This window comes from Sabethes cyaneus, chromosome 2, assembly GCF_943734655.1.
Source record: "Sabethes cyaneus chromosome 2, idSabCyanKW18_F2, whole genome shotgun sequence".
NCBI lineage: Eukaryota > Metazoa > Arthropoda > Insecta > Diptera > Culicidae > Sabethes > Sabethes cyaneus.
Window position 1 is genome coordinate 80,626,957 of NC_071354.1, and position 27,451 is coordinate 80,654,407.

Here is a 27,451-nt window from a genome sequence, read left to right on the forward strand (position 1 = left end):
ACATCAGAAAAGTACCGGCCATCAACCAGAACGTGGTCGATCTGAGAGCAGGCTTCTCCATTAGGGTGTTTCCAGGTGTGCTTCCGAATGTTCCACCGTGCAAAATGGGTACTACAGATAACCATTCCTCTGGCTGCAGCGAAGTTGATGGCCTCAGGCCATTGTCGTTTGTGGTAGGATGGAGACTTTCTCTACCAATAACGGGGCGAAAGAACTCTTCACGTCCGACCTGTGCATTTGTACCCCCGATGACTATCTTTATGTCATGTCTTGGGCACTCTTCATATCTTCTGTCGAGAAGATCATAGAACGCCTCTTTTACGTCATAGGGCTTGTCGTTCGTCGGTGCGTACACATTTATCAGTTAAAGAATTTGTCCTTAATTCTCAACACGCATAGACGGTCATTGATGGGCCTCCACCTAATGATAAGCTTCATTTGTTTTCCATGTAATACGAATCCGACTCCATGCTCTGCTTTATCGGCGCCACTGTAGTAGATGTGATACTTGAATGTCGTGCCCGCAATAGGATCTACTGCGCGGAATTCGCGTTCTCCCGTCTTCGGCCACCGCACTTACCGGATGGCTACAATCTCGACCTTCATCTTTTGCAGCTCTCTTGCCAGGACACCCGCGCGTGCCGGTTCAAGTAGAGTCCTGACATTCCTAGTACCAAGTTTCCAATAATCGTTGTCCGTTTTTCTTTTGCCTGGGTCCATGCCGATTATTCGGTAGTAGTTCCTTTCCTGAATTTCTCCTAGCAAAAGTTGTTTAAACATACTGCCTTACTGGGGCTGCGATGCCTAGTCTCGCGGGCAGGGCTGCTGTCTTGGGTATTGCTGGCGAGACACAGCGTTTCACAGCAAAGTCAGCCGTCCGCTCCGGATCAGTCGCTGTTGTATGCCGCCCCTAACGGCTGGCAAGGCTGATCCTTTTGCCAACACACTCAGCAGATGCGGGTAAGCGGTTTTTGTACGTCGAATACGATTTTGTTGGATACATATCAGTACGTAACTCTTATTTGGAATCTAATTATACACATGAAAATGCTACTTAGCACTAAACAGTTTGCTTCACACCAGGTCACAATTATGTTCAAGTACTCCTGCAGTTCAACACAGTCACTCTGGAACGTAACAGTTTTGAAAATTTTAGTATCGTCAGCATAAAATAGTCGACAACCATGTGGAAGCAAAAATGTAACTTCATTTATAAAAATCGGAAAGAGCAGCGGGCCTAGGTTGGTGTCTTGCGGAACTCCAGATTGATTGGAGAAGCAGCCGGAGATAGTAGATCCTATCTTGAAACATAAGTTTCTATTTGTCAGGTAAGATCTGAACCAGCATTCGACACCTGTACCGTACCGTACCCAGTTGCTCCATTTTGCTAGGCAGTATTTTGTAGTCCACTCGATCGAAAGTGGCTTTCAGGTCCAGATACATAGCGCCGGTTTGAAAGCTAGAGTCCAGGCTTTGCAGACTGCGTGAAACAAATTGCATCAGATGTGTCATGTGTGGTCACCGATCTTTTCGGGAAAAAACCGTGCTGGTCAGCGTCAATATAGATTTTGCAACAAGCAAACAAAGCGTCATTTACGATGATTTCAAATAATTTTGAGCAAAGCGCACATGGACGTGATCCCTCGATCCTTATCATTGTCGCCTTTTTTGTGTACTGGAAACAGATAGGAAAAATTCCAGCGATCAGTAAATTTGCGCTGCTATACCGACATACCGTAGTGCATTAGGGTCGTTTTCGACCCATCGGCATACTTACAAAGCTCGATACTCAGTAACGGAACGAGCTAAAGACTTGAAATTTTCTGACTTTTCCTGACTTTAGAAAACTAGCATTGTAGGGGAGTTTCAGCTTTCAGCGACATCTAGAAGAGCCACTACAAAAAAAAAATGTTACACGTTATGCATTGGGATCGAAAACGACCCAAGTTTTGATGTTGCTCTCATTCTTCCATTTTCAATCCGAATTTCGTTGTCTTTACCTCATTTGAAAGGTATGACCCAAAACTGGCACCCAACGTATGCTGGGGCATATTTGTTGACTAACGTCCACTTCTGTGACGGTTCCAGAACCTCTATTACCAGGTCCCGGGGGACATTTTTGTACTTTCATTCTGCGGCACATCCAATCACATTGGCTTGATAAAATAATACTAATGGAAGTACAATGGGGACATTTTGGATCCAAATGACCACTTCAACATCGGTTCCGGAACACTCGATACTAGGTTTTTGGGGCAATTTAGAATTTTAATATGATTTATCTTACTACGTACTAGGTACTACGTTTCTGGCTTCTTTCATTGGTGTAGAAGATGCGATTCAATTTGAACTGCACGGCAAAAAGATCACATTTTTCACTTTCGCTGTTGGCAACGCAATTACCCAAAAACATAGTCTCGATATCTCAACTAACTCTGTGCATGAAAGGTGGCACTGCCACCTAGCTGTTGAAACTAGCTGTTTCTGCTTAAATTCTTTATCGAGTGAGCTGTCGCAAGAGAACTCAATCAATTTCGTTCGCTCCTCTCTTCAAGGTTTGTCTGATCTACTTGAATTTATGCACCTGAATCCCTGATTCTATTTGGCACTGGCGTGAAGCTATCAACCCCGAACGATCGTATCGCTGGCAGCGGTTTACGAAGGCCTGGGTTTTACGCGTTATCTTCGCCGATACACACCACTTCTCGTAAGCAGAACAAGTTTCACGATTGAAATGAAAATTCATGTTTTGGTTCAGTGAAAGTATCTGATTCAAGCGTCAAACGTTTCGAAGACTCAGAAAGGTACCACTGGTTCTGATCCATTAGTTTTGGTAAACTTCTGCTTCCGTTTGTTAAGGGAAAACCCGGCCAAGTCGGGATCATTACATTGCGCCATAGTCAAAGGGTTTCACTGTAATCCTCGTCCCAGTTGGCTTCGAGGTACGATGCTGGTCTAACAAGCCAGCCGTCCTATGTACGAATCATGCTGGGAAGTGCAGCTAGAGTTCAGTAGGATCGATGCACTAGCCCTGTAAGTGTCCTGTACTCTAATAACCGGCTGCGAAGTCTGTCGATAAAGAAGGGTCAAGTCTGAAAAACGTTTATACGCCAAAGCTTTGCTTTTGGTAATCCTCGATTTGTTTTTCTATCAATGGCTCCAATTAAAATGATCCACATGTGCTTTTGAGAATTAGTTTTTCGAAGTTACGTCTTGGAATTTTTTGATTTTCTCTAACGTAACTTGTCGCGATATGATCCACACTTGATACTGATACCATCCCTATTTCTGCTAAATGAAGTCGGTATTAACCTGCTAAACTGATCTAGAGCATATAGCCAAATTAATTGTATGTGAAACAATAGCAAATTTGCGGCCAATATCAGTTTAATGATGTATTGCACTGGCGTTAGCCGTGCTACAAAGAAATCTAAATTTGTTGTTTTTCGTGTAATTTGTGTGTTTGATTTTGGAACGAGTGATATTTTATTTTAATTATGGCTTCCGCAAAGCAAAGCAGCAGTAGTACAGAGGAACGACAGCTTCTTGCCAAAGCTTGGTTCGACCGATACATCAATTTGGAGGATCTGTTTAGGTGCGCCATTTGTCACTGTGCGATCAGTGTTAAACATCCGATTCATTGTCCGCACTGTTCGAAGCTTTTCTGCAGGCAATGCATCGATCAATGGCTGAATAGACGCGATGGACGCGAGAGACGTTCGATGGACTCCATAGTGAAGCGTTGTCCTTGCTGTCAGTCGCAAGTGGAGGCGAATAGTTTTGTCTGTTGCCGCGTCTATCGGGATGTGATTGACTTGACTCAGCAACTAAGGGACAACGTCGAGGAATTGATTCAAGTTATTCGTAGACCACTTAGGATGTGTGATAAGCACGAAAAGGAACTGCTATTGTTTTGTCAGGCCTGTGGTTGTTGCATTTGCGTGAAATGTTTGTTTAGCGAACCGCATAGCGTACATAATTCTAAGGTTTTAGACTTAGACAGTGCTCGACAGAAATTCAAAGAAATGATCGCAAAAGAGAACCAATTCCTGACGGCCAGATTGAAGGCATTGCAAAGTATCAGCTTTCAGATTGCGACGAATGAAAGCGACATAACGGATGCCAATGACCATATTGTCAACCAATTGCACTGGGCCGCGGAACGTTTGATTGATAAGTTGAGAGACGAAATGAGCGAACGGTTTGGTCAGAACACTGAACCGGTCAAAGATACTAAGCAGCAGCACAAGGAGGTGGAAAACGTGATGCAGAAGGCGATCGAGTTAGCTAGTGAGGATACGAGGTGAATAAGTAGGTGTATTGAATCAAATGTCCTATGCTAATGATTATCTTCTCATTGCAGTCCTGAAGTGGTGACAGAGATGTTCAAAATGCTTGACGTGATTAAAAATATACGTAAAAAGCCTTTACCAGTTCCGCAACTGCCTGAAACTAGTTTTATTGAGTATTTGCCTTCTACACCTTTACAGCGTTTATAGTAAACTATAACCCGATTTGATTATTTCAGCCGGATCACGCCTCCGTTAGTGGTGTTCGACTTTTTATTGTACAACTTCTCGGAAACGGTATACCTTAATCGATCGATGCTCTCGGATGTGAAGTCTATCGAGGGATTTACCATGCAGCTCAAAGGACATCAGGAGTATGATGACAGTGGGAATGAAGTTATCCGACTTTCGCTAGTGGTGGTGGACGGGTACGATGCGCATGATGTTAAGGTATTTTGCTATCCAACGAAACGTATGTCGCAATGCGAACCGCTGGTTAGACTAATGGACATCAAACGGTTTGAAAACAATACCGTACTGGAGTTTAGCGGATTTCAGGCGATGGAAGGATTTCTCGAGGAACGCACCGACGAGCTGCATCTAAAGATGAAGATGCAACTTTGGGCTACTTACTATGATAAATGTGTTCACAAAGATTGGTATATTGCAAAGCTGTTAGGTTGAATACTATTGAAGTTGTGTTGGGTGGATGAGTTTTAATGTGTTTAGTTTGTTGGATATCATGTTTAGAAAATTTTTCTTTGTACTGATTATAGAATAAATTATTTCAGGAGTACGTAAAAGGGTTGGCAATTTATATTTAAGCAGTTTGGCAAAAAATGCAGTATACTTTTAAGCGTATCATTCAATATGAGTCTTTTTTGCCGTTATCAGTCGTTAAGTTGGTAGCTGCCAAATACTGCCAAATTGCAGTGACGTTATCTGCGTAACATGATAAGAAAGACTACTGTGTACATGTACCTGTCGGTATTTAAAACAGTATGTTTGGTTATAACTCAATTATATCCATTTTTAAGTGAGGGTACAACGACTTGTACGTAAACTATTTTTTGTTGTCGGTTTGTAAAAACTGATAAGACTTGCTATTAATGATTCATTAATGACGCTTATAGGGAAACTACCCGAATTGGCCCTTTCAAAGGTTAACTTCTGTCAAAGTGTAAAATATCCGAGTGTTTATGATAAGATAATGCTTTGTCGAAGTAGAAAATGGTAAATCTGCAAATAAGCGATAAGGAATTCGTTCAAACATTATGCATGAGTGTAAAAGTACATATGTTTCGTCCGGCTTTCGTTCACCCATCGAGTATTAATCAGTTACAGTTAAAGGTTTGTCTGTATCGGCTGGTTGGAGTTTTGCTAATATTATTGCAGAGCGATTTATTGGTAAGTTTTTGAACTCGAAACTTAGCTCAAAATTTGAATACAGAATGAATTTCAGTTGTAATCACTTTTTGCTTTTAAAAACGGTAATTAGATAATTTTTCTTGATATTAGTTAATTCTTATGCCAAATAAAAAAAATCAGTCAGACAAGCATTTTAGGACATACGATTTAATCTTTATAAAAGTGAAAGGAATATGAACACATCTTCGATATGCCTAAAACGCTCGTGCCTTTAAATGGTAAACACCAATCCGCTTTACCATAATAATGGTCGCTTTTGCTGGACTAGACTAATCATGATTGAATTGAACTGTAAGCATATTTCTGTGAAATTTGCTTGATATGGGAGAGCGATTACTCCAAATGGAAAAAAACAAAGATTAATAACGTTAACGTTTGCACATTTTGCGCTTCAATGTAGGGTAGACGTTTATTTATTTCCAATTTCCCTACAACAGACACAATTTTGCGTCACCGACAAGCTATCGCATCGTGTTAGATACACAAACATTTTAGAAACGCTGGCTTTTATAACATTCGATATAGCTATGAAAAAGGTCAAATGGATTGCCACTTTGAAATTGAATGTTTAAAAATATTGAATTTTTGGCGTTTCCGATTGGTCCAATATGAGCGTTAGCACCCTAACACTCGTCTGCATCGAACGCTTTTGATTCATTCGATTCAGAATGAATGGATCGCAAACACATGAAGCAAATAAATATTGTTTGTAAACAAAACTGCAGGTTGCTTAACTGTTATACGCTGTATTAACCACATTAGTGTGCGTTCCGATCAGACGGATTAGGAATCGTCTATTTTTTACATAACAGCAATGAGATTTCATCCATGAAATTAACAAGGATTCGACGCTCATGTTTCAATTCATTGCTCGTTTTCATAGGTACCTACATAAATATCTAATATCAAGACTTGCGTTCTGTGGAAAAAGAAGCATTGGATCTTAGGAATAAAGTTGACAATTCGAAAATGTGTTAGGTGATCTGTGAAAGACCCTTCCCTTAGCAGTGAAGTGAAGGGCAAGGGCAAGCATGGGTAGTCAGAATTCGTTGGAAATCCGCGCCGCTGGGCTTGTTCGACTCGAAAAGCGAAACGGAATTATTTGTGTTTATTTCATTTTCAGCGACAGACGATTGAAGGCGGTACATACGATGGATATCGAAAAATTAAAGTGCATTGTTTGCCATAAGTTTCCAGATGGTGAAGTGTACGAGTGTGCCAACCAGCATTTGGGTTGCAAACAGTGTGTGGAGTTGCTGGCCAAGAAAAAGTGCTACCAGGTGAGTGTTGTGCAGAAAAAATTTAAATGGGAAGGTCCTTGCATGCTTTCTGCTAATGTTATTTGACGAAAATTGAGTACAAGATAATTGGAATAAGCGGTGTTTCAAACCGAACGTTAAACAACTTGTATTAGAACAGCTCACCTCATGCTTTGTGTTGATTTATTTAAAAAGTCAGGTATTTGAATACTTATTTTCATAACGATAGTTTTGTAATTAGACGAAGGAAATGGAAGAAAGTAATGAAACATAGTTTTATATACACTCAATAATCTTGTTTTACGTCCATTATTGGGGGGACGTAAAAAAAATCGGTAGTAAAAAAAGAGAACGTTAATTCAAATTTTGGACGTAAAACAAGAGGACGTTGATTCAAATTTTAAAGTGAAAAGAGAGGACGTTATTCAAATTTCGGACGTAAAAAAGTTGACGTAAAACGAAAGTACGTAAAATAAATGGACGTAAAAAGAGATTATAGCGTAGTATGTGTTTAGTAACACCAGGTGAGACAAGACGTGAAGGGGAAGCCCGGAAAAATGGGTAGATTACAGGAGGACCATTGAAAAGCAACAGCACATGCTAAGTTCGTACCGTGAAAGTACCATATTCTGCGCAGTTAAGACATTTTTATGATTCTTCCGCTATTCTAAGCAGGGTTTATATCTAATTCCCATCGTAGTAAGGAAAGCCACTCTAATTTTCATCATTTCTCAGGTGGATTTAATGAATACTCCAAAAGCTCTGCTGCTGATTTGACTCAAACACACTTACCTTCCGATCCGTGCCCTTTGAATTCAATAAAAAGCGATTAATAAAGCATTTGATTGAAACTACGCAACTGACTTTATATCTTAAATTCGTCGTACCGTTTTAAAATTCGTCCATCAACATTTTTCATCGTCCGAACTAAAAATCACAATACTGTTACGAAGCTTGCACGCATGTATTTGTGTAGGACAGCATGACGAATGTTATGTTGCAAAATTTCTATAGGTTATGCAAGTTTTCCCGGTTGCAGAATAACAACAATGCGTTGAGTGAGTTATTTTCATTTTATGAATGATGGAAATTGAAACCATTAGTTGACATTTTCTTCTTCGTCGCACGAAAAAACGTTGGAAATTTGGCGGCTAAGAATTCTTTAATAAAAAAAATCATTTAAATATTGTACCATGCAGCAATTTTACGAGTCCTACGCAAATTCGTTTTTTAATAATAATTATCCTGTACTTGCTAAATACATTGAAAATATGCTTGTCAAGCAAGGAGGGGTGCAGTGGGGAGGCAATAACGAAAAACTGATGGTTCAAATTGCTAAATTGCAAACATGTGTGGTAAAGGCAGAAAATAGCCACGCTAATAATTTTCGCCTGGGACTCTAAATAGGTGAAAACTCCGCAATAGATCTCAGCTCACTTTGATTGATCGCGTATGAGAGGCAACAAACTAAAATATTAGGGAATAACTAATTTTGCATTGTGTGTCATAAAAATCGCTGATATTTTTAATAATTTGTGTTGGATAGGACGGGAATAGGCAATTACGACGAAGCAGCAACATACCCTATTCTAGATTTAAATTAACAACGTGGATAGTAGCAACGTGTAGTGCTAAGGTCTATAATATCTGGTAAAAAATGTGGGAATTATAAGTCGACCAACAATTGAGTATATTTTTCGTTTTGTAAACTTATCCACAGTGCCTAATTCTGCGCACTTTCTTGCCCATGTTTCTAATTCTGCGCATGTTTGCTCCTAATTCTGCGCACCCAAAAAGTGAAAATAAATATTCCTGCCATGCTGTTTATGACTTTATACGCTGAAAGCACACCAGAAAATCCGGCATTAGCCATTACCATAATTAAATGCATGATCCGGCCTTCTTGTGCTGTCCGGGTGGCAAAGGAATATTGTTATCATTTTGGTTGCCTCATTGCCTGCATACTGAACATTACACTGTAGACTAATACTAAAAATTGTGTTTTTATAATATATAGAAACCATTTCCCCACTCTCTGGCAGCCCCATGAGGTTGCACTTTAAAAAAAATAGAAGACATGGTTTCATGAATTGGCGGCGCTCTTAGGTTTGGACCCCGAGACATAGCACAGGATGCCAACCAATGCAAGATAAAGATTCTACTTGAATTTTCATGCCTCTATACTTCAGCCATTTGGGTGAGGTTGCATATTCTTTCGCGATTTCTTCGTAGCATACATTACTGCGCCGAATTTGGAACATGAATAAAAAATCTGTGCCTAAATCTGCGCATTATTGCATCGCATTTTTCTAACGAAAGCACTGCATGCACTCACTCTTTTTGTCTAAAACATGACTAAAACTAATTATTCTAAGCATTTCTAATAATGCTGGGTATTTTGGTCATTGCAAAGAATTTCGATCATAAATTTGTTAATTTTCTAGAAGGACAATTTTAGCGTTGGTGCTAACGACGATGTTTTCTGCCATATAAAATACTTTCAGTTTCACGTTAAATTATTTCGCTCTCAAATATTATGGCCCGTTTGTGAATAATGGCGTAATATTCAACAGACATTTATAAAAAAATAACGCAAAGATTATAGTTATGCACAATGTTAAAAAATACTTATGGGTCATTCCACGGGAAATTTAGTCAAAATTTTTTTCTCTTCGGAATATTTTTTTACGTTTTTTATTCAAAAAAAATCGACACGTATTTTTTTATTTCGATGTTACTGTTGGAATTCGCAAGATATGATTTTTTAAAGCGTTGTAATCCGAAAAAAATACTATTTTTTAAATGCGGATTCTAAACATAGTTTGTAATATCAAAAAATAACTTTCCACCAGATGTGTTCACTATTCCACAAGCTCACAAAATTGGTATACCATACCTCCTCTCGATTGTTTTTCAATAGTTAAATAGTGCATTTTTATAAACAATTGCCATTTTTTCAAAGTTGGAACTTTTTTTTCTCGATTTTTTTTTATTTTAGAATATTTGTTGATCTTTCTCGAAATGAAAACTCTAGAAGCTATGAATTTTTATATCGAAGCGCGCACGTTAATGCAAACGAGCGGACGAACGCGCGCGCTTCAACGACACGTTACACTTAATAGCATCAAAGGCGGCTTCGTTATGAAGCTGCCCGTGGGTTAGAACATCGATTGAGCATCACCGCTCGCTTCTCATAACTTCCAGAGTTTTTATTTCTCCATTTCCAAATTTTGCATGCTTCTTCGAGAAAGATCAACAAATATTTTAAAATAAAAAAAAACGAGGAAGAAAAGTTCCAACATTGAAAAAATTTCAATTGTTTATAAAAATGCACTATTTAACTATTGAAAAACAATCGAGAAGAGGTATGGTATACCAATTTTGAAAGCTTGTGGAATAGTGAACACATCTGGTAGAAAGTCATATTTTGATATTACAAACTATGTTTACAATCAGCATTTAAAAAATAGTGATTTTTTCGGATTACAATTCTTTAAAAAAATATATCTTGCGAATTCCAACAGTAACATCGAAATAAAAAAAATACGTGTCGATTTTTTTGAATAAAGAACGTAAAAAAATATTCCGAAGAGAAAAAAATTTTGACTATAAATTTCCCGTGGAATGCCCCTTATATAAAGAAAAATGCGCACACTCAAAAAAATCAGCACGTCAAGTTTACATGGAAACATAGGTAATTCTCATCCATCATAGTTTTCGTGTAACATTGACGTGAATTGTTGGTAACTCGCACTCATACTAACCAGTTTACGTGCGATCCCGGTAAATTTCATTAATTTTCCCGTTAACTAGTACATGAAGTTCACGTAAGTTGCTGTACAGAAGTTTACATGATTTTTCACGAGGATGCGACGTGTCGATTTTTTTGAGTGCAGAATTAGGAGCTGCGCAGAATTAGGAGCGGTCACGGTAGGTTATTATTTTTTATCAAGCTAAGAGATCCGCGGGGCGATCCAAGCTATGTATAATGACAGCAAATTATAACCGAGTTCAAACCCAACTTTTTTCCCAGGCTTCCGTGATTCGGCGATAATACGTGAGCCTGGAACTACAGAGGACTGATAAAAAGGAATCTGTGTACTTTGTATAAGCGTACGATACTTGTTTAGACTCCACCGTCACTGGCGAAACTAAGTCTTTTTCGACACATATAGTGTCGTCTATCGTACGGAGCGTGGTTAGAAAAACCAGTTAGACTAAACTTCACGTTCGCTGGTTGAGTAGTGGTCATCCTGTGGTCCACCGAAGTTATCCATGCGCTCATTGTACCGGAAATAAAATATAAGTTAAGGCTTTTAAATCGTGAAATCGGCTTTTAAATAAATCGTGAAATAATATGCATACATATTAAGAAGCTAAATGCTCTCTAACATAAATGCTGTAATGAGTGAAGCAGCTGACAGCTTAGAAATCCATGGGTAAGGGTAGGCGGGGCAAGACCGCTACATTAAGCAAAAACGTCTGTGTAAAAAAGAGTTGTAGCTCAATTTCTAACTCGTCTACTTTAAATTACAAATGATGTATTACCTACACGTAAAAAATCATAACATAAATATAAGGGTAGGCGGGGCAAGACCGCCACCTTAACCTTTACGTCCCCGACCGCAAAAATGAAGGTACTTTCAGTTACACTTTTGGCTCTATCTCATCTGATTTTTATGCGATTTTCATGCAACCAGTCTTAAAAGAACCACATTAGATTGGCCTTTAATAAAATGATATGCCAATAAATTATGGTTTCATTTTCCCGGAGATATTCCAGATCGCGGTGGCATTTTTTTGATGTCATAAGTAACAGATGAAATAAAACTAGAAATCTACTTAATTGACTGCGCTAAAGTTATTTTATTTGTAGTCACTAATAATTTAAAACTATCCTTTTAAACTACCCTGTAGAGCGCTGGCTTATGTCCCACACTTCGAAAGATCCGTTGTCGTTTCTACCGGAACTCAAAAGTGGTTATTTAGAATTTTCTTTGAAAATCTGGTAAATGCGGTATCAAATGACAGGATTTTTCGATACGAGCTCTTGGACATTTGGATGTATTTTGAGCCGATCTGGGCATTCCGGAACATCCGGTATCGGTTCTACCGGAACTCAAAATGGCCATTTGGAATTCTCTTCGAAAATATGGCGAATGGGGTATCAAAAGACAGGATTTTCCAACGCGAGCTCTTTAGTGGACATTTGGATGTATTTTGAGCCGATGTGCACATTCCGGGACAGGACTTTTCAACACATCTTTTGATACCCTATTTGCCATATTTTCGAAGAGAATTCCAAATGGCCACTTTTGAGTTCCGGTAGAACCGATGCCGGATGTTCCGGAATGCCCAGATCGGCTTAAAATACATCCAAATGTCGAAGAGCTCGTATTGAAAAATCCTGTCATTTGATATCCCATTTACCATATTTTCGAAGAGAATTCCAAACGACCACTTTTGAGTTCCGGTAGAACCGACAACGGATGCTCCGAAGTGGGGGGCGTAAGCCAGCGTGGTTCAGGGTAGTGTAAAAGTCATTTTTAGTGACTACAAATAAAATGGATAACTTCTGCGCAGTCAATTAAGTAGATTTCTAGTTATATTTCATCTGCTACTTATGACGTCAAAAAAAATCCCACCGCGATCTGGAATATCTCCGGGAAAATGGAATCATAATTTACCAGCATATCAATTAATTATCTGTAGCAAGATTTAAATTCTCATGTAATAATTTATCCAATACTCGACAACCCGTGATAGCTATTGTTGATCGTTTTCTTGCTTCTGGATTGACGCAAGTATGCAATATAATAAACAATGCCAATTGTTTTACTTAACATGATGGTCGCTACTGGAACACACATCTGTCAGGTGTTATTGACGAAACTACTGATTAAGAATGAAATTCATCATTGTGCGACAAACGAGTGTGACGTCTGGACGTTCAATTAAAGCATTTGAATTTGAATGCAATGGACAGTTAAGGCATGCAGGCTTAAGAAATTCCCACTGAAACGTACAATATCTTGGGTATAGCAGCAATGCTCCAATGCGCTGCATAGGACTATGTAAGGCAAGCATCCCTGTGGTTGGGTTCATTCGCTCAGCTAGTGTTTTCAATGTAGAAATCGAAAGTGTTGCGAATATTGATACTTTAGTGGATCTTAGCAATATCTTGTTGCTTTGCTAATGTGATTCTCGAAATTTTATCACGATATGCTCCAGTGGTCGTCAAATATCAAGTGCGGTGAAAAAAAGTGCGATCTCTTTGATACCAACGTGGTAGTAGCCCCATTTATTTTTGAGAGCGTGCTGCCAACCCCATAGACGAGTTGGCTTGAAATCCGTCTATTGCGGAATTGGAGGTGCAATGGAAACGTACTGTCAGTGACAGTCTGTCACTGTATCACGAGCTTTCCAATCATTTTTTTGTATGATTATAGTTACTTTAACAGCTTAGGTCATTCGTGACTTCTGCGGTGTTGGGATTTGAACCCGGGTCCTCGGCGTGAATGCTAACCACTACACCGGGATTGACACCTTCCAATCATTTTTTCCAATCATCACGGTATATTTCCTTGTTAACCGTTCCCGTAGTGATGTAACTTTTGCTTGCTCGACCACAGCTGCATATGGCCTGCCTTACTAAAGATTTCTTGGGGAACTTGGCTTTCTTCTTTGTCCTAAAATGCTCTGCAACGTCATTCCGTTTCATGGCAGTGTAAAAAGACATACAGGGAAGCTGTTTAAAGTCTTCTAGGATATACGTTTCATTATAACGCACAGAAACTTCGTTAAATATTCGCGATAAAGCTTACGAGCGCGTGTTTTGGCCGTCGTATTTTGCTTATCATTACGGTTTGGCACAGTCCTCACCTTGAAAGACTTCATGCCTTGTCGTTGCTTAGAAGTGTGCACGAATGTTGACGATATTTTTATTTTACGAACAATGGTACGTACTGAAAGATCTGGTCTCCTCCGTAATATTTGTTTTACCTTCGCATCCATGTGGTAATTCCTCAGATCCGTTTTTGTTCAACTTCCCTTCTTCCTAGCTGTTGTCAAGCGAGTATCGAACGATTTTAAAACACTGAACAGTGCTTAGAGGAAATCCAAGCTTTTTGGCAAGTTTTCTTGACGAGAGATCCGGATTTTCATTGCGACCGTACACAATTGCTTTTCGCACCTGCTCTTTTTACGCTGAGCGCTTGTAATATAAACAAGAGTTATAATTTCAGAAAAACAGACATACGTCTACCACTCTGCAAAATATTTCACTCATTGTTAATGTATTTCCGAAGCTGTGTGTGTTTAGGGGTGTCCAAATTTTGTCGCGAACAAGCCTTACATCTTTAATCTACCGGTTAATATTATAACTATCTATTATTCCGTTGCAGTGTTCAAAGTACTTCGAAAAGAAAAAGGCTAATCCGATCGAGCAGCTGGTGAAAAATGCGAAAACAAATTGTCCCTTTAAAGTATCCGGTTGCACTTGGGCTTTCAGTCCGGTGGACATGCACTCCCATGTGGAAGAGTGCAAGTTTCGTCCTTATCGATGCGTTGCGGCTAAGTTGAAAATTTTAGGGTAAGTTATTATGAAACATTTATTTTTTGTTTCGTATTTTTAAGTCATAAGAACTATAGTTCTTATAGTGCTTCGAAAGTGTGTTAAGCGAACTTTCATTTTCAATGATTTTCAGATGTAACTGGACCGGGCTGCAGTATGAAATCGACAATCATCTTCGGAAGGACCACGTCGTGCTGGGTAATGCATTTAGCTACTATCAGGAATCTGAGATCCCGTTTTCGGCAACAAAATCCAGAGGCAGCATCAAGCTGATTGACGCTTTTAGCAAGCAATTTTTGTTCTATTTTTTCTCCAACACCGAAACCCAAAAGGTTTATTTTATGATTGTTTATTTTGGCCGACGTGAGGAAGCTCGCCAGTACTATTACGAATTTGATATCCGATCTCAAGATGAGAAGGACATTCGACGCATTAAATATGTCGAACAATGTGCTGCAGATTGCGATGATTTGCTAAATATGATTGATGAAGAAAAGTGTGTAGTTGTGTCGTTTAAGACAATAAAACACTTTTTGCGTGAGGATTCAAAGATTCCCTTCCGTTTTATCGTAAAGAAGATTGACAAGGAATCAGAACCGACTGATAGGGTGCGTCGGGTATCTGAAAGTAACAGCCAAGAAAAGAAGACCAAAGCTCCCAAACCAACGCCTTTCGTGTTTCCACAAAAGGGACAAATAAAAGCCAATGCAAGTCGTAGTGCACCCGTTGGAGGTACATCAACGGGTCCCAGCGGCGGGGGCAAACCGCAGTCTCCAAAGACGCCAAGTGACCAACCGCTTCGGAAAGTTTCTGCTCCAGCCAACCTGTCCAAAAATAGCGTGTCAAACTCCGGATCGGATCAAAGGAATCCCTTTGATATCTCTTCGATCAATAGAATGGCTGCAACTGGGGAAGGCTCACCGATTCTAAAGGTGGAATCCTCCCCTTTGCTGACTCCATCGATCAATCGTAACGATGCGGTGAGTAAATGGAACTTCTATTATGTGGATCTCTAAACCTTGCTTCAATACTATATAAGCGAATATGTTTGTGATTGTCTGCAAGCTAGGCTTCTGTAAACATGACCCTTTTGAATCTCTGCTTTAGTATATTAGAATTGCAATTCAAGTTTAGTGTCCGAAATGTCCCTCGTTGATGGTGCCTCTACAGAACAGCAGGTGGAAAGTAGAATCTAAATACGTACATGCTGCCTTCGACAGATACTAGCGAACCTGAGGATAGAGAAGACAAAATCCAAAGAGATTCTGCTACCATTTTTGATCGTCGCGTTGTTCGAACTTCCACTTTTGTTCTGTGCCGATAAGTGCCCTGCATTCTAATAGCCAGCTGCGAAATCTGACGATAAAGAAGGGTGAAGTCTTAAGACGTTTAAGCCCAACGCTTTTTGTATGAAAGGTACTTAGTACAGAAACTATAGATATCAAGCAGTACTCGTTCGCTTTTGTGAAATATCTGCTTTTTGTATTGTATTTTTTCGCTAACGCTTCTTTCCTGTCTAACTTGAACGGCACTCACTGGTTTCTACTTACCTTCGTGTCTCTTTTCATTTCGATTTCATGATTTTTGCGGCCAGTACTGGCCATATTAACGGCCACCTTCCCATCACTTCAAGCACACATGCTCTCACGATTCAAGCACAAACAATTCTTCTCCATGAGTCCACAAGCATATACACATGCACAAGTACCACTACCACCACGCACAGCACAGTAATTTAGTAAATCATACGACTTTACTTACATTCTTAATGGTGACCGAACAATATCTACAACCCCCCCATTGGATCGTCCATTTACGCAGCCGCCATCGTACAATACCCTGACGGCTACGTGCCGTCTGTCCACTCAACCGTACAAAATGACCGAAGATCGAATATATCTGCAAAAGTATCCGGAGAATTGTCTGACAAAGCCGTTGTTCAAGCGGTAACATAGTAAGTAGTTATGTAATGGTTAGAAATACAACGCGTTTCCTAAATTGTGTGATTAAAATCTTTATTTATCCGAATGTTATTACTTTTCTCAAACTTATGCTGAAAGGGCATCGAAGTGGAACTTCGCGCCATGGTCCAATCCGGCGCTGTGCGAACTTACTTCAGCAGCTTTAGCAAGGTCACTGGTCTGTAACGCCACTTTAACTGCTGTAAATCAAAAGGGTGTCCGGAATCTTTAATATTGCTTCTAAAGTACACTGTATGGTAATCCGCAACCAGATCTAAGACAACATCGACGCTTCTCTTCGGCAGCAGGATGCGTGATTACGTGCTTCCCAATCATGTGCTAGACAACGCTTCGCATTATATTGGAGCAGATCAACGAATTTTAGGCCTCTCTTCTGCTGATGTTCGTTGACTTTGAAAAAGCGCTTGACCGATTCAACCACGAAAACATCTGGGGCCCACTTGGCCGTAGAGGAGTTCCAGATAAGCTAGTCCATTTAATCGAGTACGAGGCGTTCTCGCACAAGGTATTGCGTAATGGAGTCTTGTCCGCCCCTACGAGTGTTACTACTGGTGTGACACAGGGCTCCATGTTATGGATGAGATACTAGTTAGAACTATTATTACTTACTTAGGTGGTTTGCCGTCCTAAGACAAAGCCTGTTGAACGTTTCTCCATGTAAGTCGGTTGAGGGCTACCGCTCTCCAATTCCTCGGACAGCGAGTACTCTCCGCCAGATCTCGCTCCACCTGGTCTGACTATCTTGCTCGCTGCGCTTCTGGTCGTCTTGTTCCTACCGGATTTGAGGCGAACACCATCTTTGCAGGGTAGTTGTCCGGCATTCTTGCAATATGCCCTGCCCATCGTATCCGTCCAGCTTTAGCCACTGGGTTCGCCATTGAGCTGTGCGAGTTCATGGTTTATCCTCCGCTTCCATACTCTGGTCTCCTGTACGTCGCCGAAGATCGTTCTTAGCACTCGTCGTTCGAAAACTCCGAGCACTCGCAGGTCCTCCTCGAGCATTGTTCATGTTTCATGCCCGTAGAGAACAACCGGTCTAATAAGCGTCTTATACAGGGTGCACTTTGTACGGGGACTTAGTCTGCTCGACCGCAATTGCTTGTGAAGCCCATAGTAAGCACGACTTCCGCTGATAATACGCCTCCGAATCTCACGGCTGGTATCATTGTCCGCCGTTACCAGTGAGTCAAGGTAGACAAATTTGTCGGCTACCTCAAACTCATCGCCGTCGATCAACTACTGTCGATCGATATACTACTGTCCAAACGGTGTCGTTCGGCCTCAGTTCCGCTGGCCAGCATGTACTTTGTTTTAGACGTATTTACCTTTAACCCAATCTTTTCTGCTTCATGCTTTAGTCTGGTGTACTGCTCAGTCACCGTCACAGATGTTATGCCGATAATATTCATGTCATCAGCAAGCAGACGAATTGACTAGATTCGTTGAATATTGTGCCCCGCATGTTGATATCCGCTTGGTTCATAACACCTTGTAGCGCTATGTTGAACAGCAGGCACGAAAGACCATCACCTTGACGAAGCCCTCTGTGTGATTCGAATGACCTTGACAATCCACCCGACATCCGAGCACAGCACTGTGTACCATTCATCGTAGATTTAATCAGTTTGATGAGCTTCCTGGGGAAGCTATTCTCGTCCATGATTTTCCATCGCTCTTCCGGGTCGATGGTATCAATGTGGCTTTGAAGTCAACGAACAAATGATGCGTGGGAACTCTGTATTCATGACCCTTTGGGAGGATTTGCCGCAGTGTAAATATTTGATCCGTTGTAGACCGATCTTCGACGAAGCCGGCTTGATAAGTTCCCTCAAATCTGTTCGCAATTGGTGATAGTCGGCGGAAAATGATTTGGGACAGCACTTTATAGGCGGCATTGAGATAGTTCTCACAGTCCAACTTGTAGCCCTTTTTATAGATCGGGCAGATTTCCTCATCTTTCCACACCTCCAGTAGCTGTTCCGTATCCCAAATTCCAACAATTAGTCGGTGTATACAAAAGGCCAGCTTTTCTGGTCCCATTTTAATAAGCTCCGCTCCGATGTCATCTTAAGGTTAACAATATAAATAACCAAATCGAGAATTGTCTTGGAATCCTCTAACGATGGAACAGCTAAATGACCTGGACCTAACCGACGTTATTGTTTTACTGTCACAGTCAATGTAGCATAAGCCTGCGATTTTGCAAGCAATTTGCTTGTGTGGAAAGTAGCCCTACAAGCGGGATGGTAAGTGGGCAGGTATAAAGAAATGCCTCTAAAAGCATTTACTTCAACTTCTGAGATCGTAGGATCATTGCTACGCTTTTCTGGTCGGATTGAGCTGGTCGGATCGTGCCATTACTCGAGAAATGTTCTGGAGTGGTACAAAGTTAAGGAGGTCAATTTCATGCCGAAAGGTCTCAAACTTCCGAACGCACCGGAACTGTGGCCAATTGAAAAGTACTGGGCTACCATGAAACAAGTACTTCGGAAACATCCTAAGGAAGTGAAATCGGAGGAAGATATGAAGAAAAAATTATTCGTTCGTTCTACCAGCCGAGTGCCGGGGTGGCTCTTACCGTATCAAGAATTCCTCTCCACTATACTCGGTCCTGGGCTCCAACGTCACCAATTCGTTGCGCGTCTCGACATACGAAAGTCGGCTTCAACCTGGTCGCGCCATCTAGTACGTTGGGCTCTTCTATTCCTTCATTCCTGCTGCCGGTAAGTGTCTTGAAGAGAACGGATTCTACTACACAGTTGTCCGGCATCCTTGTGACGTGGCCGGCCCACCGTAGTTTCTCAACTTTCGTCAGGTGATCGATGGGAATATCTCTAAGTAGTGCCTGCAACTCGTGGTTCATACGACATACGCCTTCGCTACTCTCCGCTATCCTCCGCCAAAAATAGACCGCAACAGCTTTCGTTCAAATACGGTTGTGCCGTGAACGGGGAAATTTATAGTACGAAATGTCTGTCGGAAGTTGCGTAGTTCATCTACAAATACCATAGAGCTTTCTGACAGCTCAAGCACCCACACTAGCGAACACGAAATACGCGTGTATATACATGATGTTTACCTCAATTTTGGGAACAGCTAATGCTGGAGGAACAAACCGAAAAATAGCGATTACTAGTTGTGTTTCTCCGTTTGCCACACTGCAGAGCACATATTTCGGTCAAATTTTCCATCCTGTTCCAAATTCAAGCACATATTTTGAAAATTTGATGATATTTAAGACAGCTGAAGACGAAATTCATTCTGTACCTTGGTGACAAAGGAATGCATCTCTTTTGTTTACTGTTGTTGTTTGCCTCATTTTCAAGCACCAATACACACATAACTGGAAAGCTCTATAAGGGCGAAGAGACAGTATTCTGGCCGGATCTGGCGTCGGCCTACTATTCGAAGCGATCGTTGGAGTAGATGGAGCGGTTGAATATCGAAGTCGGCGAACCCACCCAAAATCCCCCAGCTGCGTCCGATCGAGAGTTTCTAAGCAAACGTGAAGTGTAAGATCTACTCCAACAATTTTGTCGCGAAAACTGTGGAGGAATTGATGAATGAAACGAAGAAAGAACTCAAAAACATGTCTACACGCATGTTTTCGTCCGCTATGGCAAATGTTCTGGTTAGCTGCCGGAGGGCCGCTCGCAAGGGCGTAGAATTTTTTTTTGCAAGTAAGCTAATATAATTACCTTCTCAAACTCAATTAGCTGTCTTGGTTTTTTTATCACCATCCGAAAAAAGTTCATTTTTTTAATGCATACGTTAGCCTCCGTTTTTATTCTGGCGTAGGTTGCTTCCGTCGTTCCAAGGTTTCTAGTAATGATGTCGAGATCCTCTGTGAAAGCTAGAAGTTGGCTACTCTTGCTGAAGATCGTTCCTCTCGTTTCGATGCCCACTCGCCGGATCACACCGATAGCGACATTGAAGAAGAAAAAATGGTATTCCACACAAATCAGTCGGTCCAAACGTTGTACAACTACTGTTTTACCTGACTCACTGCGAATATGCGTGTTATTGAAATAAAACGTCACCATGCGTTTTATTCGTTTATAACGCATATGCAGCTAATATCGATAACAACCGATTTTTTATAAGTTGTGCTTTTGTTATTGCATTTAACTTGTAAAAAGTTGCATAAATAACAATTCAGTTTCACAATACAATTATTGCGTACTACTAGCACTTGCAATATAACGTTTAAGTACGTTATTTTTAGTGATCAAAATCAACGATATTTTCGATACAAGGGCGATATTTTTCGAAACCTTTCGAACCAACACGATACCGCGAATACAACGCTATGCGCAGTGAGTCAGGTAACACAGTAGTGCCGAAATGAAGGTTCGTGCATTTGGCTATGGTAGTAAAATTGTGTGAAATAAACGGGGAAAAAGTTAAATAAAATGTTTGATTCATTACAATGAAAGTTTGCCGGTGATGGGTTAAATAGATGAAGTATGTCGCGTCGTTTCTTGTGAAGTAATTTGATTCCGGGCAGCCATTACCTTCGACTTCACTGTTAACCATGAGAAGCTGAATTAATTATTTTTATGGTTAAGTAACAAAGACTATACGTCAAGATACTTAAATCGTACTCAGTGTAGAGGCCTAACGGATAGTTTCCTTTATTTGTAATTGAACACTCCTCTTTGATTTAAAAATGGAGTGCGTTTTGAGTGTCTTAACGCTTCTGTGATCTATAGTCTTGTAGATTGAGATAGATTGTGTAGATTAGGTGAATTCGCGTGCTGTTCTATGATGAATAGTGAAAATAGCATTAGCCCTAGGTTACTTCCTTGGGTTACATTGAAGATCTTGCAAAAATTGCTGGAAAATTTTTATCTGATCTTCACGCATAGTCTGCGGTTCATAAAATATCCTGGTAAATTTTTATAGAATACTGTGGGAACAATTTTAGTCTTCCAAAGAAGGATTTCGTGAACATCAAGTCGAGTATAAATTTAAGATCTCTATTTGCGCTCCACCACATATGTTTATATAACACTTTGAACACAAATTGAACGCATTGGGATATAAATTCTCATAATCGAATGAAGAAAAAGAAAAGATATTCAAAACTTTTGGGTTTTTTTGGGTGTGCTGTATTTCATTTCATAAATATGCTCTATCTAGAAGTCAGAACATCGAAAAAGGAGTGTGATATGTTCAATAATTCCGAATTGAGGTACTTTCTATTATTTATTATTATTCATTTATTTTCACAGAGAAAATATAAAAAATAGTTCCATAATTGTATGATATTTTTTATTATATAACTCAAAATTTATTCATATTCTTTCCGATACAACTGCGTCAGTGATGCCCGAATGACAAATATTACTAGTGTTTAAAGAGGATCAAGTAAATAGTAACCAAAGATCGGTATAATATCAGTGTACCCGCGGCAGGCACTTTCGCTGTAGCCAACGTAAACAAAAATGTGACCGTTTTATAAATGTTAGGATACCGTAAAACTCGCCTATCACAGCGCGATCGAACTCAATTCTGACTGGTCGGTTGATTTGATTTTTCCTACATTAAAACCTAGAAAATGGTATGTGAATTAACTTAGTGCGTTTATTTTTTACAATTGCTGATATTGTATTTTACACAATTTGCCTTAGAGCTAGTAAAATTTGAAAATAATTCCTACTTTGGAACTTTTTGTCGGCTCACTGAATTACTGTTAATTTCTAATTTGGTTTTTCGAAATATTGCACGAACTTAAATTGTTTGTCATGGTGATGGGAAAATACTTGGACTGCGGCAGTGATCTGTTCGTTTCATTTTCAGATGCTTTAAGCTTTTCGTAATTCAAACCTAGATGTAATTGTACAATTAGGAGCTAATTTAATCGTATCAAAGGCAAAGTCACAATGTGTCTTGTCGATAGGGCAGAAGACCTGTTTCCAGCCTATTAGGCGGCAGCCTAAACTATATTTATGAATTATGATGAAACTCTATTCATTCGATATAAATTTTTTATATCAATTCGTTTGCTAAAATTTCCTAAACTGAGTGCATTTTGGTATTAATAAAACGATTTAAAATTTGAATTGTAGGTTCGATAAATAATGAGCTTGCGGCGGTTATTTTCAGCCTATCGATTCTATTCTCTGCATATTGGCAATCTTTTTGCAGAGGCAGGTAAGCGCCTGTATGATACTAACCATAGCACTCAGCACAGCACAGCAATCTTAGGAATAAAGCGATAGGTGATGCGGATTTAGTATGGAGTTTTACTCAATATGCTAGAAAGGTCACTTTTGCCTTACCCATGTGAATAGTGACGCATAGGTATCAGTTTGTTTAGGCTGCGATTAAAATCGAGATGAATTTTCAGTTAGTGAATAAAAATTCATGTCAAAATAGAATTTTTGTGTTTCTCCTTAATGAAAAGAAGTGTGGTTGTTCTACAGTCTTCGGCACAGTGTAGTACAAACTAATTATACATTAAACTATTATAAATTTACAATAATTCCCATTAGCCAATCGTGAACATGCAGTCTCTGTGATAACGGCAATATAATTAATTTAGTAGGGCGTTTTACTCAATATGCTAGAAAATTACTTTATTTTTTCATGTCAGAATAGAATTTTTGTGTTCCTTCCTGTTGTAAAGAATTTGGATTATTTGTTTAATATATTAAATTGGCATATGTGAAAAATGCGTTTAAACTATCACCAGGAGGTCACATGAAAGTGCTTGCTTTTAATTATCAGGCCAAGTTAAGTGCTTTTCGAGAACATGCAGGTTTTGATGTTCATTTGTTCGAAAACAGCAGATTACTAGAGTGACTATATAAAGAGTGACGACACTGTTATAATTGGAATGATATCTGTCTGTCAGTGCCATTCCAATTGAGTAGATGACCAACCAAACGTGTAGAATGCGCAGCAAAGAGAGCGAGATCGGCAAATAGGCATTGCATACATTTAAGATGGCATGGTCGCCATTCTGTCTACAGTCACTCTACAGATTACTTACATTTTTGATAGTTATTACATAATCAGGCGTATGACAGCTTTTCAGCGTAGTTATGCAGTGGCAAAGTATTAATTCAGAAAAGCCCAACGGAAAGGAAAGGAATGTAGGTTGAATTTAGAAGTAGGCTGAAAATACCCTCCCGTACCCTAAATGTCTAAAGAAGCGTTTCATTTAACCTAATTACCACAAACAGAGCTAGGGCTAAACTACGCAGGATGCTCCAACTAGTTAGCGTCCAGCCTGCGCTGACTTGCGTTTCCTCGGTGGTGATGTCGATAATTGGCTCCCGCTGTTTCGGTATCCGCTGGCACTTCATCCACTTGTGGGCCGACGGGTGCGGGTCAGGATGGTCGACGCTCATTCGCAGATCGTTGAATCGCCAGTAGCCTTTGCCCTTGAAAAAGTACGTTTTGCCGTCCCGATATTGAAAGGCGGAATCGACGTTGTAACCGACGCCCTTCCACATCGACATATCCCTCGGGTAGTCCAGTTCCACGTGATTTGCATCCTCGTCGAACCTGCAACAGTGTAGTTTGGTTAGTCAGGACATGAAAGTGTTGAAAATAATCAGAATAACTGTGTTTGTGTTAGCGAACAGGAGGGAATCATCGATAATACGAAAACACTTGAGAAATCCGCGGAAACGTATTTATTACATCGGAGTAAAACAGATAACGTGTCTATTAATCAAGATATACATTTGCAATGTAGAGAAAAAAAAATTACTTTCATATTGTCCCTTACGAAAAGGGTGTATTCGCGCATCACGTAGCGTAAGTGCTGCCAACACTCCTCCTCGCGAATTCACACTTCAGCTCCAACGTCCACTAACCAGCAGCCAGTCCAATCTCGGCCGCAAACTTCTTCACCTTCGTCGTACCCAAAGGTTTAGTGAAGATATCCGCTATCATCTCGTCTGATGGGCAGTACCGTAGCTCCACTGTTCCTTTAGATACAAGCTCACGAGTGTAATGGTATCTTGTGTCAATGTGCTTGGATCTTTTCTTCTGCTGATCCAGTGCAACAAAGTCCAGACAGCTTTTGTTGTCTTCATACAGTATTGTAGTACCAATCTGCCTTTCGTCCAATTCTTCCAGCAAACTTCGTAACCATACCAACTCCTGTGCTGCCTCGGATAATGCGACATACTCGGCCTCCATTGTTGAAGTTGTAACACAAGTTTGTTTTCTACTGGCCCAGGTAACTGTAGCTCCTCCTATACGAAACACAAAACCACTGCATGACTTTCTGTCGCTGGTATCTCCTGCCCAATCCGCGTCGCAGTAACCAACAAGCTTGAAATCAGATTTCGCGTTTCCTAAACAGAGTCTGTATTCTGCCGTATACAATAAGTAGCGCACAATCCGTTTGGCTTCTATCCAATCGGCGTTCGACGGGCAACTGATTTTTCGACTTAGGATTCCCACGCAAGCTGCTATATCCGGTCGACTGTTTGATGCTAAGTAGAGCAGAGATCCAATTAGACTGTGATAATCGTTGTTATCCTTTAGCTGGTTGTCACATTTTAACTTGAAGTATCCAGGGTCCATTGGATATTTGGATTTCTTTGATTGCTCCAAACCAAAACGCTTAACAATCTTTCGTATAAAGCATTCTTGATTAAGACTGTAGAAACCATCTTTGTCCTTTTGAATACGAATTCCCAGAAAACAATTCACATCTCCCAGTTTGGAAATCTTGAGCTTCGCTTGTAAAGCGTTTTCAACGTTCTTTATCGCCTCCTCCTGCTCGCATACAACAAGGATATCATCGACGTATAGTAGCAGATACATCCACAGTTTCCCGTCAACATGTTTTCTGTACAGACACGAATCAGCCTTGCATTGACTGAAGCCAAGCTCCAGTAGAATATCGGTAATCGTTTGATGCCAAACTCTAGCTGCTTGCTTCAAGCCGTAAAGACTTTTCTTTAATCTGCAAACCTGGTTTGACTTATCCTGCACAACGAATCCTGGCGGCTGTCGCATGTAGATTTCCTCGTTCAGTGTACCGTACAAGTAAGCTGTCTTGACATCCAGATGCTTCACTGCCATTTCCCGCTTTCCTGCGACCGTTAACAGTACACGCAAGGTTGACTGCATAGCGACTGGCGCGAAAATCTGATTATAGTCAGTGCCAAAGCGTTGACTGAATCCTTGAGCAACAAGCCTTGCTTTAAACCTTTCAACGTTGCCATCCGCGTTCAACTTCTTTCGATAGACCCACTTACAGCCGATGACATTTCGATTAACCGGTCGATCAACTAGCTCCCAAGTGTTGCTTGAGATCAATGACTCGTATTCATCCTTCATAGCCTTTAACCATTCATCCTTTTCGTCACTTTCGACAGCTTCTTTGAAAGTTGCTGGTTCTTCGTGCTCCATTGCTATTAATCCCATCACGTAATCGCTAAACCTTGCAGGCAAAACACCTCTTGTCACTCGCGATTCGCCTTGCGGTTGTGCATCGCTACCACTATCACTTTCGTACTGTTCTGGCTCTTCTTCGCCGTAATATAAATCTTCAGCGGTATCGTACCCCTGCATATCATCTTCTTGATCAAGTTCGTCACGGCACTTTCTTAGCGGTTCCAAATTAATTTCAGACTCTGCCTTTTCATTTTTATCGTTTAGCACTGTTTCATCACAAATTTTGTTCATTTGCAAGTCTTCTACAAATTTTACGTCACGACTGATTGTTATGCGATCACTGTTCTTGTCAAGAAAACGATATGCCTTTTGTTGGTTTGAGTAACCCACGAACACTAATTTACGAGCTTTCACTTCGAATTTCTTCCTTTTCTCTGCAGGAATCTGCACCCACGCTTCACATCCGAAAATTCTAAAATGTTTGTAGGAAGGTTTCTTGCCGTACCACTTTTCAAACGGGCTCATTCCAATTGACTTGGATGGCAAACGATTTTGAATGTAGGTCGCTGTCAACACTGCTTCACCCCAGTATCGTTGGTCAAGGCCTGCTTCCAATAACATACACATCGTCATCTCCTTCAAATAACGGTTCTTCCTCTCCGCTAAACCGTTCTGTTGAGGGGAATACGGGACAGTAAACTGGCTCAAAATTCCTTCGCTCCTGAGGTAATTTTGCAAATCCTTCCCTGTATATTCGCCTCCGTTATCTGACTGAATAATCCGTGGGGTCTTACCAAGCTGCGTTTTGCAAAACTGCACAAAACCTTTAATTTTCTCCGCCGCCTCTGACTTCGATTTCAGCAAGTAGAGGAACGTCATCCGAGTGTAATCGTCAATGAGAGTGAGAAAATATTTATTTCCGCTTGGTGTATCCGTCATCGGCCCACAAAGGTCGGTATGCACAAGATCGAGTTTTTCTTTTGATCCGCGATCAACCTGCTTTTGGAATGGAACACGAGACATTTTGCCTTCTAAGCAACAACGACAGACTGTTTTTATTCCGCAATCTACCAACTTCATTCCATCAGCGTACCCCTTTGCCGAAATTGCTCGAATCATATCCGCATCACGATGACCGAGTCTACGATGCCATGTGTGCTGGCAATTGGCTGAGTGAGATGACTGTACACCTATCATTGCTTGCTCCGGAGTGCACAATTCATACAAACTACCACGGCGTATCGCTACCGCCGAAACCGTTCCATGTTGATTACGAATTTCACAACGATCGCCGAAAAATACAACACTAAAACCTTTAGATGCAAGGGTACTCACCGAAATCAAACCACTTGTCAACTTTGGCACGAAAAGCACGTCGCGTAGTTCAATATCAACGGCATTACCATCACCGTTTACGCCAACAATCGATCCTTGACCAGATCCAACAGCTTGTGCCTTTTCACCATCGGCCAACAAAACATTTTTTCCTTCTGTTGTATTAAACACTTCGAAAAATTTTCTGTCACCTGTCATGTGACGAGATGCACCGCTGTC

General features: G+C 40.5%; 3 protein-coding genes across 4 annotated transcripts in view; 2 read left to right on the forward strand and 1 right to left on the reverse strand.

Annotated features, from left to right (window-relative positions):
- The first annotated feature begins 3,497 nt into the window (after nucleotides 1-3,497).
- LOC128735633 (E3 ubiquitin-protein ligase TRIM37-like) lies at nucleotides 3,498-4,973 on the forward strand. Its single transcript, XM_053830118.1, has 3 exons — nucleotides 3,498-4,303; nucleotides 4,364-4,465; nucleotides 4,529-4,973. Exons 1-3 carry the CDS (start codon nucleotides 3,498-3,500, stop codon nucleotides 4,971-4,973), a joined length of 1,353 nt encoding a protein of 450 aa, XP_053686093.1.
- A 1,886-nt stretch (nucleotides 4,974-6,859) lies between these two features.
- LOC128735634 (E3 ubiquitin-protein ligase siah-1-like) lies at nucleotides 6,860-16,499 on the forward strand. Its single transcript, XM_053830119.1, has 4 exons — nucleotides 6,860-6,997; nucleotides 14,380-14,567; nucleotides 14,683-15,529; nucleotides 16,371-16,499. Exons 1-4 carry the CDS (start codon nucleotides 6,869-6,871, stop codon nucleotides 16,497-16,499), a joined length of 1,293 nt encoding a protein of 430 aa, XP_053686094.1. The 5' UTR covers nucleotides 6,860-6,868.
- A 5,289-nt stretch (nucleotides 16,500-21,788) lies between these two features.
- LOC128733409 (matrix metalloproteinase-2) overlaps nucleotides 21,789-27,451 on the reverse strand; it is a 690,883-nt gene continuing 685,220 nt past the window's right edge. For both annotated transcript variants that reach the window (XM_053826977.1, XM_053826976.1), the window contains one exon: nucleotides 21,789-24,046. In XM_053826977.1, coding sequence (XP_053682952.1) covers nucleotides 23,683-24,046 — 364 coding nt within the window. In that variant the 3' untranslated portion in view covers nucleotides 21,789-23,682. The remainder of the gene's footprint in view (nucleotides 24,047-27,451) is intronic.